This window comes from Sitophilus oryzae, unplaced genomic scaffold (assembly GCF_002938485.1).
Source record: "Sitophilus oryzae breed Bouriz unplaced genomic scaffold, Soryzae_2.0 scaffold_1396_pilon_pilon, whole genome shotgun sequence".
In the NCBI taxonomy this organism is placed as follows: Eukaryota; Metazoa; Arthropoda; class Insecta; order Coleoptera; family Curculionidae; genus Sitophilus; species Sitophilus oryzae.
The window spans coordinates 14,421,591-14,436,149 of record NW_022146055.1 but is presented as its reverse complement, the minus strand read 5'-3'; the positions used below and the strand labels follow the sequence as shown (position 1 = coordinate 14,436,149).

Genomic DNA, 14,559 nt, shown 5'->3' with positions numbered 1-14,559 from the left:
AACTTACATATCAATTTTGCAAATTGATACTCTGTGATTAAATTGAAATTGTTTGAAAACGAACTCCCCCATATGTGTGTTGGAGGACTGTTTGTTGAGTGTTAAAAATGCCCTTTTATGTTTAAATAATGTGTCAAGAGAAATAATACGCATTTTTTATGTTTCAATTAATGAATTGGTTAACAAGTTTGTTATGATAGCAGACACTTAATTTTAGAAATTGATTTTAATATACAGCGGCTGTTCAAAAGTCCGCAATAAAAAGAAATAATTAAATTATTTTTGTCAGGTATCGAAAAGAATGAACAATCACGATCAGGATTGGAAAAAATCGTGATTTAAAAGAAAAATCTGAATTTTTCTTATTTAAATCTGATTTTTTTGATTTTAATAGAAAACATTATTTAAATCGGATTTCCAAATAATTATGACTTAATTCCAATTAAAGTCCTATCCTAAATGGCTAAATCTTCGTAACTGCCCCCTAGTGATAACATTAACAATTCTACGGCGCGTGCATTTTTCCACATCGGTCACCAATATATATTCCGCAAGAAAGTCGCTCGCTTCCGATCAAAAGGATTTTTTTTTCAAATGTCACAAGAATATTAATTTTTCTCATTTCAACGCCTAGGCATAAAAGTAAAGCACTTTTACGCCTAAGCACAAAAGTACAAAAATATATGATTTACCCTTTGAATAAGAAGACTAAGGAAGGAGCATAATGCTATCCATGTATTCATGCATGGTGGGCGGAAAAAGCGCCATAAAAGCACTCTAGGGTGGAGATCCTTGACAGTTCTGTTTGACGATGCATTTGACACATTTGAATTTGATTTGAAATTTTGTGGATTTGTCCGTCTTTACGGAGCTTATTTTATGTTATTTATTATTTATTCTACTACTGATAGTTGAACAGTGACACTATCGCGATTTATCGAAAAAGACTCTAAAATAGTTGGTTGTGTAGCGTGCGGTAGATCTCGGCAAAAATTGAGTGAAATAATGGAACAACTTTTCGCTAGTAAGTGGCTATATAATATACATACGTGTAGTAAACCGATCATTTATGAAATTCACTTAAATTAACTAAATTATATATTTTTCTTGCATTTTAGCTTTTATTTATTACTTGTCAAAGATTAGATGTCACAGAATTTAGATACGTTAATTTGACTTACTTGCTTCAGTAGCGTATCGGATGTTTGTGTTAATAAATACTTATTATAACTTATCTATTTTTATTAGAATTATATATTTTTATAACAATTTTAATAACTACCAACATTTATTCACAACGTAAAATAAAACAACAAATTATTGAGTCTACCCCACGTCTACCCTACATCATAGTTTTACATTTTTTAAATAAAATTAGAACGACACTGATAAACCGGAATTTAAGTCGGCCATATTTGAGGCCCATCGCGGTGTACCTAAGATTTTTGATATGCTCCTTCCTTAGTCTTCTTATTCAAAGGATTTACCTGATATTAAGTGCCAATTTTAACGAGTGTACAAATTGTTGCTCGATTACTTACAAGATACTACTTTTTACATTATTTGCAACGTTTGAAATTGATTAAAAAGTTATTTGTAATGTTTGAAAAAATATAGTATTGTCGGCTTTATGACGAAAAGGCGTATCTCGATTTTTGGCGATTTTGAGATATCAACGTCATAACATGCCCAATGGGTCATATTTTAACATAGCGAATTTGCGCATCTCAATATTGTACCTTTTCCATTTTATATTAGTTTAAAAATTTGCCCCATCTCAAATACTACAATTCTTCGTTATGACGAAGAGACGTATGTTGAGATAGGGCTCTTTGTTATATCAATTATTGTTATACCAATTGTTATACTACAAGAAAGATGAAATTTGAGATAGATCCTTATGTTTTAAGTTATGAAAATGCATGCGAGAGAAAATCACACCATTCTACCTAATTATTTTCTGACGGTTGCTTGGGACAAAATAAAAGTTCTATCATGGCAGCAGCTCTCTTTTACAGTGTGATTTTAGAGTCTGTTTTTTGCCAAAAACCATTGTTAGAATGAGCTAGACTCTACACATAGCTGTATCAGGTATGCAAAAGATTGTCCGAGAATAAATGGCCGAATAAAAGGAAAATTTTGATCGAAAGCAAAAACGAAACGAAAATTGCCCTAATGGAAAATTTCCCGAAATCATAATTCCTCTAAGAACATTTTAGCGAACCAAAAACTTGCCCGAAAAATACAATAATTTTCATCTCATTATCATTGTCAGGCCATTGCCTATCATTATCCAGCATAAACACGTAGAATGGAAGTCGAATTTGTTATCATTGAACAAGGAAAACAGGAACTGTTACTCCACAGTTATTTGTATAAAAAAAAACGAATGAAGAAACATGTTTTGTTTATGTTTAGTTTGGTTTTTATTATATGGACCGTGAGTTTAAATGCCCTGTATTAATGCCCTCAATTAACTAAATAATTACTAAAAATATATTAGTTAAAAAATGCATTTTTGAATAAAAAACAATATTATTAAAATAAGCTAGATAAGAGTATTTTAATCGATTATTGTCCTTGCTTCTGGCATGAAAATTGTCTTTGTTTTCAGTTGATCTAATCCAACGTGAATAAAAGTATTTTAAAATATTTGTTTCTGATTTTTTGGCGATTTTCAGATTTTTTCTTGTAATTAGGTATGTATTGTATTTTCTTGTAAGTATTCCATAATTTGAATATTGTATTATATTTTTTCTTATTAAGAACACATTACCGTCATTTTTAAATTTATTTTACATGGGCGTATGTATACTATTCGTTCGGAAATAAATTTATTATTATTATAACAAAAAGGCCTATCTCTATTAAACAACTAAAAATAAATTATTTATTAGAATTTACGCTCAATTTATCTTCAGAACGTTTCCACAATGTCTCCGTTTAAGTGTTAATACAAAAACACTATTAAAAAATTAAAGACTTTACATTTATTGGCCAAATAAAGTAAGTGATTTTCTTTAAATTGCTCTCCTGAAAAGAAGCAAAAATCGAGATACGCCTTTTCGTCATAAAGCCGACGGTATGTTCTACCCGGAGTAAAAATGCACTTTTTGTGCCTCCCTGTAACGTCGGACTAGCTTTACGCTAGTCTATCAAACGTACAACCTCGTCAAAAAAAGTTTAATTTTTAGTCCTTACAGAATACACTATTGTTCGGAAATAGTCTTAAGTCGAGAATGAAATTAGTGTTAGTGAAAGCATAAGTTATCTTGATCAACATACGGCTGTTTCAAAAACACAATACATTTTTATTTTAAACTTAAAAAGTAATCTTGAATATCTAAAATTCCTAGTAACAAGCAAGGTATTACACTAATAAACCTCTTGAATAGAATACGAATCAAAAGAAAATTGAATAGAAAATTTTTCTAGAATATAATTATGTAATTAACAATTATTCAAAAGTTCTTTATTACTTAATATTCGTAATCTACATATTATATAAAATGCTAATGTTTCTCTGTGTCGTCTCTACTGAAGTAACTACTTGCTCTAGAAAGTTGATTTTTCTACTAAAAGATAGCTAATTGGCTCTTCTATAAACTGTCGTCGCCGGATTTTTTGTTTTTACCATTTAATTAAAAAACAAAAAGTATTTTTTTTTCCTGATGTAATGGCGGATGTGCCAGGCTTCAACTAGTATTGTATATGTCACTGAGTTAGTTAGCGTGGTTATTTGGAGGGTGTTAATTTATTGGTAAATCCTAGGTTTAGCGCGCTTATCCTAGATTTTAACGTGCTTATTCTAGGTTTTACCGCATTTCGGACATTTACAGTAACATATATATTTTTTAACAATTAGACTTCGCGAATATCGATGGATATCGATTTGATAATCAAATCCACAATCGCGAAAATTGATATTCGTTACATCATTAATACTTACGCCCTAGAATGCTTCTGTTTTATATTATTTGGAGAAATTACATTTGTGGTGTATTTTTTTTGTGGATATTTAATTAGTAATGTCAATTTACCAGTTAGCCTCGTTAGTTCCATTCGCATTTTCAGGGTCATCTTTTCCAAATTGGCTGCCTCTATCTTTCTGTTCCATATTTAACCTTTCACCATCTTTCTCACTGGAGGGGTCTGTCAATGGATTGCTGTTGTCTCCAAAAAACTTTTTCCTAAAACACAATAATAAATACAAAATCTAATAATATTATTCACAATAATTCGCTACAAGCTAGACCAAAGCTACAGACTACTTTACGATAATAATGTGAAATGATTAAAAAACAATTAAAAATACAGTATGATCAAAAAAACGGCGCCCAGTTGGCTTGGAAATGACGATCGATGACATTAATAATATATGTAAAATTTTATTTAAAAAAAATGGAAAACCTACATGATTAAATGGTTATAAATGCAGAGTATAAAAAATCTACATTAATTTTCTCGATTTTAAAATGTTACACAATTTCCTCGTTCTTTTTATAATAAATGCATGATAAATCTAGTTGTTAAATAGCTCACAAAACTCGAAATTATTTATATCAACCTGTTATTATAATCCTCAAAAGAATTGAAGTCGTTGAACTTCACTACCGATTTGTCGTCTTTTAAACCTTCTTCGCCGGCACTCGAAGTATCCATCGTTGTAGGTGCAAAACCCGAACTGTTGGTAGTCGAGGTGGTATTAGTTAGGGTAGTTAACGTTGAAGAGAGTGAAGATGCAACAGAAATTGAAATCACAGACGATGTTGCCGTTGCTAGAATGGAACTTGATGACACCTGAAAATAAAGAAATAGAATGTTTCTTTTAACCAGATCTCACAACCTTTAAGATCTTACTTTACCGTATTACCTGTTAGACAAGACGGAAAGACTAAAACCTAGCGTACACACTGGAATATTTATTAATTATAGCATTGCGTTTAATAAAGTCGAAAAGAAGAAAGATTAATTTTTCCTACAAAATTTTATTTATGGTTTAAATTTGATTTGTAAACATGCAATGCTATTTATAAAAATAATATCGCTTGGTAATAATCACTTGCGCACACGGGTCGTCTAAAACTCGAAGCGGAAGCGTTTAAAATTTGAAACGAATGGGTCGTTTGGTTGTAGACGCGGAGTCGAATTGATTGATACTATTATCACAGATTATACAGATTATAAACTTATCGTCAAAAGCATTGTTTTTCGAGGTTCCAATTTTGGAAGCCGCGCACTAGTTAGGTTACTAACTTGCGCACATAGCACGCCCACGACTTTATTTTTGTGCACAGGAAATTTTACTCGTCTGCTCATTGTCATAAGAAACAATTTTCGTACCATGAATTAAAGACAAGATTTTTATCTGTATACTTATAGGATACCTAATCTGTGCTATTATTTACCCACCACGGTATAGTGGAGGGAGATTCGCTCAGAGTTCAAGACGCTTCGGTGTCGAAAGCCAGACGACCCTTGTGTGGACGCTCTAAATATATCTAAACAACTTTGTAAAATTACATTATTTTGTAAAACCATGCAAAAATATTATAGGTACCGAGTAGTGGACCGACTAACCCTTGCAGTGTAATTGACCTCAAATCTAAGGAGGCAATAGAGAAAGAGTGATATATCCTCTTTTAAGAAAAATCTCAAAATTTAAGTGAGGATGCAGTCAATAATCACCACATAGCCTAATAAAACTACTTTTTCAAATTTGTCAAGCTTTCGAGAATTTTATTCCCATCATCAGGACAGTTTCTAAAATGTATAAATAAAAAAGGCATTAAAATTTTAAAATTGTATAACAGATAAAACGACTTACGACTGAGTCAATTAGCAAAAAACATCCTTTGCACAAAAAGGCCTTAAAAACTAGCATCGTATAACATTGGACTACAAGGACATTTCCTTTATAAAATATTAAAATACATATCCAACGATATTACTTTTCTTTTAAACACAAACAAAAATATTTTAAAAATTTTAATTTTTACATTGGTCGCGTTCATCAGGACGTAGCGCTACCGCAGCGATCACTAATTTTCTGCTGAACGCGCCGATTAGTTGTGAGCGCTCTGGGATCAGTCGCCATTTTTTCCATCAGATTTAAAATACGCTACGCTACCGATGCATGATGGATTAAACGTCACATACGCCAAATGTCACAAATGTTTTGGAAAACGAAAACAAAGCATTTTGTTTATTGTTCTCGGTTGACTAATCCCCTCGATTTGTGCCAAAAATGGGTGAAAACAATTTAATATGCATTACTTATGATTTTGATCTAAAAAGCACGTTCAGCAGGACAACCAATCGATGGTACATCGCTCACTGATCAACTTGTCCTGATGAACGCGACCATTGTTATTTCGAGCTCGATCAAACAGTGACTGTTCAATAAAATACCAATTAACTGAAAATTCTCTCCTTATCAACAGATTTTTTTCCTTTTTTTTTCTACCATAATGACATTTACTTCTTGTACTGCTCTTTTTTATACAACCCAACAATCATCCACGGTTAAAAACTTTAAAAATATATTCATTGAATTTATTTTACACTATTGAGGCTAAAAAAAATTTTTTGAAACTTGTAGAATTACTTAACACATCTTTTTTATAACCACGGAAAGGCATGCTGGTATGCAACCAACATCACAAGGCTATTCTATACGGAGAGCCAAAAAAATTTTTTTATTTTTTTTAATTTAATCAGTTTACACATAATCGTTCTCTTTTTCTTTTCTGTTTTTCATTCTTTTTTCTGGTTAACTTGACATGTCTTGCTCAGTGGTACACGTTGTTTCCTTTCACTCAAGGGTAAAAGGGAAGAAGATCTTATATAATTGTCATTATTTATAGTATTGAAATGTATTTTTTCCTTTTTTTGTTTTTTCTCTTTCCATAATGTTACAAAGTAAAATAAGGAGAAGGTTTTGTAAAGATTAAAACATTTTTTTGCTCTCCGTATAGAATAGCCTTGTGATGTTGGTTGCATACCAGCATGCCTTTCCGTGGTTATAAAAAAGATGTGTTAAGTAATTCTACAAGTTTCAAAAATTTTTTTAGCCTCAATAGTGTAAAATAAATTCAATAAATATATTTTTAAAGTTTTTAAGTGTGGATGGTTGTTGGGTTGTATAAAAAAGAGCAGTACAAGAAGTAAATGTCATTATGGTAGAAAAAAAAAGGAAAAAAATCTGTTGATAAGGAGAGTTCTGGAATTTTCAGTTCATTGGTATTTTGTTGAACAATCACTGTTTGATCGAGCTCGAAATAACATTGTAAAAATTAAAATTTTTAAAATATCTTTTTGTTTGTGTTTAAAATAAAAGTAATATTGTTGGATATGTATTTTAATATTTTATAAAGGAAATGTCCTTGTATTCCAATGTTATACGATGCTAGTTTTTAAGGCCTTTTTGTACAAAGGATGTTTTTTTTGCTAATTGGCTCAGTCGTAAGTCGTTTTTTCTGTTATACAATTTTAAAATTTTAATGCCTTTTTTATATTTTAGAAACTGTCCTGATGATGGGAATAAAATTCTCGAAAGCTTGACAAATTTGAAAAAGTAGTTTTATTAGCCTATGTGGTGATTATTGACTGCATCTTCACTTAAATTTTGAGTTTTTTCTTAACTTAGTCAGTCACGACTAACCTGCTATTTTATCCTCTTTTATAGATTTGGGACAACACCGGTATCAGGTCTAAGAAGAGACCAAGTTAAAGAGGTGGAGAAAATGGAGACAGATACTCCAGCCTCCACTTCACGAGTACCTAGCCGGAGACAAGCTCCTCGACTGTGAAGGACACAGAGGGCTAAACCCCAACCTTGGAAGGTTGTATACCCTCGTAGGAGATAGATGCCCACTCCTCGGCGGATAAACATCTGTTGTCAGAGAAGGATGGGAAATACCTTCTCCCCCCATACAACAGGAAGATCCCCATGTATGATGAGTTATAACTATACTAGTTATAGACTGTATGATGAGCTATAACTCAAGAAAGAGGAACAACATATCTTTAAGGTCGCAGTGATTAACCCCCTCTCTTACTCATTCTACATTCTACTATAGTCCGTCTAGAAAGTATCATGAATTTTATATTTTTCCTAATTTTAATGTATTTTTTTTTCTTCTGTAACACTCTAAGACAACAGTAATCCATCAGGTAGGTTGTGCCGAGAGTAGGCTATGACCAAAATCGCATGGCAACACCATCTGTCAAATATTGTTGATTGTAAACCGGCTTAAGATTTGAGAAATAATGTCGCAAGTAAAAAAAATGGTGGAATATTTGTATAGAAAAGGTGTTCGAAACGTTAAAAAATTAGTGCAATTGACTGAACTCGGAAAAAGTGTCGTATATGAAACAATAAAGAGGATAAAGCATGGACCAGTTTCAGGATGACCGCGTAAGATTCGCGAAAACAATTTAAACGCTTTAGTAGCATTAGGACGACAGAATCCGCGCCTAGGAATTCGCCAATTGGCTAACAGATTTGGTACTGGTTTAAAAAAATTAAGATTAAAGTTAATTAATCAACATGTGAGGTATAAAATTTGGTAAGTGTTATTATTAATAAAATAGTTTGTTTTATTTATGTTGTTTTATTTATTCTTGCGGAATATTACAAATTTGTATTTGTACATAAGTTATATTGATAAATAAAATCATAAATGCGGGAAGTTTCATAAAGCTTGAAAGAAAGAAATAGTTCTTTTTTTATATTTTTTTTGGTATATGGTGTCTTGGTTCTTGTTTGTTTTGTATTAACACATACCGTTTTTTATTAAATAAAATAACTCGATTACATTTTTTCAGTTTCATACAGTTTTATTCACAATATTTTGAAGTTACTTGTCAGTTAAATTTTAAATACATAAATTAATTTCCTGCTATGCGCTCCAGTTGTACCAACTTATTTCTTTGTAAAATAAAATAAACTACTTTGAAATTAAAATGACAGACACATCTATCACTGTCAAGGATCTTCTCGTTGGACAGACTTATAGTATACTGGTATAATAAAAATAGGATATAATCAAAAAAAAAAAATTAGATACGTAAAAATCGTAAAACCGTTTATTAACACAATTAAAATTAAAACTGAATCAGTCACCCTAAACTGAAACAGAAATAACCACAAACCGAGACATACTTGTGAAATTAAAAATACTTGACAGTGTTAAACTAGCCTTTTGTTTTGTTCGCCTTTTTGCATGCTTATGATGATTTTGACACAGAATGTACCAGTAAATTCTGTGATTTTGATATATCAGTTGGTTGGGAAGAAGCTAAAATCAAAGAATATTCTACGTTATCTAACATATAAAAATATGGGAATCACCGACAAAAATTTAACACCTGAGATCAAAGTGATCATAACACACATCGGCGCATGCGGCAGCGAGCACTTGCACTTAATTTTCAATTCATTGCTAGATGGCGTTTTATTAGGGATGCATTATACACAAATATTCAAGCAACACTAGAGTGTTTCTTAGTTTCTTCTTATTCTAACAAATAGATAAACCTGTTAAACTGTATAAATAAAATCGATCTTCGATTTTGAAAAAAAGATCGATTTTACTAAAAGATCGTTTGATAAAAATCGATCGATTTTAATCGATTTTTTGGGTAAAAAGATCGATCTTCGATTAAAATCGATTCGAATCGTACATCCCTAGTGTGGACCTAGTTTCGGGGTGTACCTGGACGTTTAGTTTAGTGTTAGGAGTTAGATGGAGGTTGTATAAGTAAATAAAATTAATACTTTGTGATAATATTTTTAACTCGTCCTATAAATATACCGGGTGCGTCTCAAAAGTAGCTCACCCCTATAACTATTTTTTTTTTAGTAAAAAAAACGATATTTGGTATGTTGGTATATGACATACATTTGGATTGATTGACGTATTCAATTTTTCTTTGGTTACTTCCTGTTTCACCGGAAATTACTACAACTTTTGATTTTTAAATGGCACCCCGGTATTTTTTTACATTATTCAATAGAAAATGTCACTCTGAATAGAATGACATATCATATATGTCAACTTTTGACATTTTCGCATATGGTTTATTTGAAACTATAACTTGCGGTTCGTAACGAAAATTTGACTTGAAATACCAAGCGTGTGGTATGAAATTATTCATAAAAAAATGTTTTTTCCAAATATGATAATGAGCCACCCTCGTTCCATTTGAAAAAATTGAGATGTTATTAAAAATACGATTTGAACATTTTCTAACTGGCTAGGACAAGACACTAAAAACATTAGACGATCAAATCTATTTTTCCAAGGCTCCTTGATGAAGAATTAGTGTTTTTAACATAGCCATGGTACTCTAGATTGAATTTTAAAATACAATTTTTTATTAAGCGAGAATGTCAAAAGTTGACATGATATGTCATTCTATTCAGAATGTCATTTTCTATCAAATAAAGTAAAAAAATACAGAGGGTTTAAAAATGAAAAGTTATAGTCATTTCCGGAGAAACCGGAAGTCATCAAAAATAAATGAATACACCAATCAATCCTAATTTATGTCATATTCTACTAACATACCAAATCTCGTTTTTTATCTAAAAAAAATAAAAAAGTTATAAGGGTGAGGCACTTTTGAGACGCACCCGGTATATCGATAATTATTGTAATTTTGCTTTCTTTTTTCTGGATACTTTCTAGACGAACTATATAACGCTCGGCTCAAGTCCATTTCCGCCTTTAGATGCAACATAATTTCCATAAAATTGTACAATACCTGACTAACTGAACTCTTGGTGTTCATCCAGTCCCCCGTCAACGCCGTACTCGTACTCGTCAACGTACCACTAGCACAAGATGTAACGGTATTCGTGGTTGTCGTTCCTCCGGCATTCCGAGGACTTGGTGTTGCCGTGGTTCCTAAAGGTATCGGTGGAGAATTAGAATTCCCAGAATTGGCAGCGTCGGCCGTTACTGCAGCCGCCGCAGCTGTTGGAGCCTCGGCTGTTCTCGCCGCACCTCCTGTTCGCTGTTGTTGCTCGCGTTGCAACCTAGTTGTTACTCCTAAAAAATATATAAACGGTCAGTGTTGTGTGAGTTAAAAGACTGATTTAAAATTAATTTGTATGAAGTTGATAATGCTTAACAAAATAGGTGTAGAACATACAAGTGTGGTTGTTTCGTGAGAATTTTTGTTGTAACATATAAAATTTTGAAACAGTCAACTTTCAATAGGGAAAATAGAATTTTGTGGATTTGCTTTTGAATAAAAAGATTAAGAATGGAGTATAATGCTCTCCGTGTATTCATGCATGGTCGACGGAATGAGGACTCTAGGATGGGGATCTTTGACAGTTCTGGTTGATGATACATTTGACAGATTTGATTTGAAATTTTGTGGATTTGTCAGTCTTTAATGAACTTATTTTATGTTATTTATTATTTATTCTACTTCTGATAGTTGTTTAAATGTAGCAAATCTAGAAGGAAATTGTAAGTTTACCGCACTTTAATCTTACCGTTTTCGAAATATTTTCAATTTTGTGAAATTGCAGTCAAAATTTTAAGGCTTCATTTCTTCAAAGGTATCAAAGTTTTTAATACTAAATATTTACTAAAGTTTATTTATTGATCAGTTATTGTGTTGCAATAATAAAAATTATACTACCTTATACAGAGTGTCAAAATAACTTGTTTAATTTAAATTGAACACCCTGTATATTTTATGAGAATCAGATGCACAATTTAATTGTCTATCAAATTGTATTATACCATTTTTTACCTATCTCTTCAAGTTTCCGTACAAAATGTATTTTCTTGTAATTTAAAACTCATTGATCAATATACCCATGGAATACTGACATTTTAGATTCTTTTTAAAGATGTACCAAATTTTTAAAGAGTACAGATACTAATATTGTCGATATAGTTTGTTTATTTCATTGAAATAAAAAAACTGTTTAAATATTTGTTAAAGAGGACCAATTAATATGATTCCAGTATTCAAACTACATTAATTGACTGTTTGCGTTGATTAATAATAATTGGTCCAAATACTAAAAAACTGAATTTTGTATGTGTATTAGACAGTGTAGTAAAAAGTAACAGCTTAAAAATGATATTCCATTTTTTGACAAATTCTTATTTATAACAACAGAGACATTCATTTTCATAACTTATTAATATATTGATTTCTGATTCAAATCCACATTTATTTAGAATAATTTATTAACGAACATAATTAAGTATGTAATTAATTAGTATTTGGGCGGAAATAATGGTGGTATATTTAATTAATGGTATACTCTTTTATAAAGATTTAAATAGTTTTCTTTTTACATACAAATGGGCTAGTAATATTATCATTTCGCTAAAAACGATAATATTACTAGCCTGTACATTTTGTACATTTGTTGCTTTAAAAACAATCTAAAATGTCAATTCCATGGGTATATTGATAAATGAGGTCTAAATTATAAGAAAATGCATTTTCTACGAAAACTTGAACGGATAGGTAAAGTGGTATAATACAATTTGATAGACAATTAACTTGTGCATTTGATTCTCCTAAAATATACAGGGCGTTCCATTTAAATTAAACAAGTTATTGCCGTTTAAAGCTAGAAATAATTTAACATAAATTTTTAGACACTCTGTATGAGGTAGTATTATTTTTATTATTGCAACACAATGATCAATAAACAGACATCATTAAATATTTAGTATTAAAAACTTTGATACCCTCGGAGAAATGAAGCCTTAAAATTTTTACTGCAATTTCACAAAATTGAAGATATTTAAAAAACCGTAAGGTTTAAGTGTAGTAAACCTTAATCAAATTTACCTTTAATTGTAGAAACTAAAAATGTAATAATATACAGGGTGTTCCATTTAAAAAAATACAACTTTAATATTTTTTATTTGGGACACTCTGTATTTTATAAAAATATTTTTAAATTGTAGCTCTAATAGTCTTTCAACGAACCCAAAACTTACAATTTGTAAAAATCTAATCGTTTAGCTACAATACTCCGTGTCGTATGTGGTGAACAACCCTGTATAATATACACACACATACTTGTAGTAAACCTATCATCTATGAAATTCACTTAAAATTAACTAATCATATATTTTTTCTTGCATTTTTTGCTTTTATTTACTAGTTGTCAAAGATTAGATGTCAAAGAACGCCAGTAGCGTATCGGATATTTGTAATAAATAATTATTATAACTTATCTATTTTTATTAGAATTATATATTTTTATAACAATTATAATAACTACCAACATTTATTCACAACCTAAATGAAAACAACAAATTATTGAGTATACTCTACATCATATTTTTACAAGGTTTGAATAAAATAAACCAGAATTTAAGTCGGCCATTTTTATCGATCTAAGATTTCTGATATGCTCCTTCATTAATCTTTTTATCCAAAGGGAACATTAAGACCTGCATTCGTCAAGCTTTTATTGGTTTTCCTATATAAAAATAGTTTTCCTATTTAGCCTAATTTTAGTCCCTATACCTATCCTTTTTTACCTAATTTAGTAATTATCTCACCTGTTGTTAAGGTATCCACTATAGGTAAGTTGGCACTATTGTTCACGTTCTGATGATTCTGCCGACTCGCTTTCATTCTCTCACGAAATTTGTCCCTCTTGTTCTTTCTCAGTAGTTGTTTGTAATTTTCCGTTTTCTTACTCAAATAATAAAAATGGACGCACTCGGACACGGATTTTCGCTCGCCTAACGCTTGACTTATTTGATAAAAGTTTTTAGGATGCTGAATAAATTTTTCTTTAAACGTTTCTTTCTCGGCTGGAGTCCATATATTCAGGTACTGCCGACTCTGAAAAATAACAACATGAAAAAATTTACAACTAATTTTGATGAGAGGTCGGTTTTTGTAGTACTGTAAGTTGTATTATTAATACTGGTAGAAACTACTACTGTATAAACTATTATAGAAATTTGAATCTAAACTTTGCTATTTTTTGTATTTTAGTAAACAGATTTTTTACTCATTCGCCTCGGTTGATTATACGAAAACGGAAAGATGTAGGAATAAAATATATATTAGGGTATATAACATGGAAAGGCAATGTGCATAATTTAAAATTATTTTGAAGTGTACAGGGTATGTCAGAATTAAGATCCACACCAAATTTATATTTTTTCATATGGAACACCCGGTATTTTATTTAATTTTTGGATTCTTGGATACAAAATAAGGCATTTATTATAAGGGATATGTTTCACAAGCTTTGGTTTTTGGGATATTTAAAGATATTTACATAATATGAATGCTATAATAAAAAAGATTGTCAACACCCTGTACATTAATTCCCAAAATTAACTTTTGTGTTGACTTTTAAGCCAGAGAAATAAACTTTGCTGAAAAATTTGATTGCTTCGTTATACAGGGGTATCAAAAACTGATGGTATATTTTAAATATTTATTTTACGTAAAAACCTCGTTATTTCAAATGCAATACTATGTATTTTTTTTAAATAAGTCGAAGCAGATTTAAATACTCGTTCAAACTATATTAGGGTTTCC

At 30.7% G+C, this 14,559-nt stretch overlaps 1 protein-coding gene across 3 annotated transcripts in view; it reads right to left on the bottom strand.

Annotated features, from left to right (window-relative positions):
- The window catches only part of LOC115876081 (nuclear receptor corepressor 1), a 224,823-nt gene that overhangs the window by 33,406 nt on the left and 176,858 nt on the right, over positions 1-14,559 (bottom strand). For all 3 annotated transcript variants that reach the window (XM_030891772.1, XM_030891773.1, XM_030891774.1), the window contains exons 8-11: positions 13,560-13,848; positions 10,771-11,057; positions 4,568-4,800; positions 4,041-4,190 (exon numbers count right to left, since the gene is read on the bottom strand). In XM_030891772.1, the coding sequence (XP_030747632.1) occupies positions 4,041-4,190; positions 4,568-4,800; positions 10,771-11,057; positions 13,560-13,848 (959 nt within the window). The remainder of the gene's footprint in view (positions 1-4,040; positions 4,191-4,567; positions 4,801-10,770; positions 11,058-13,559; positions 13,849-14,559) is intronic.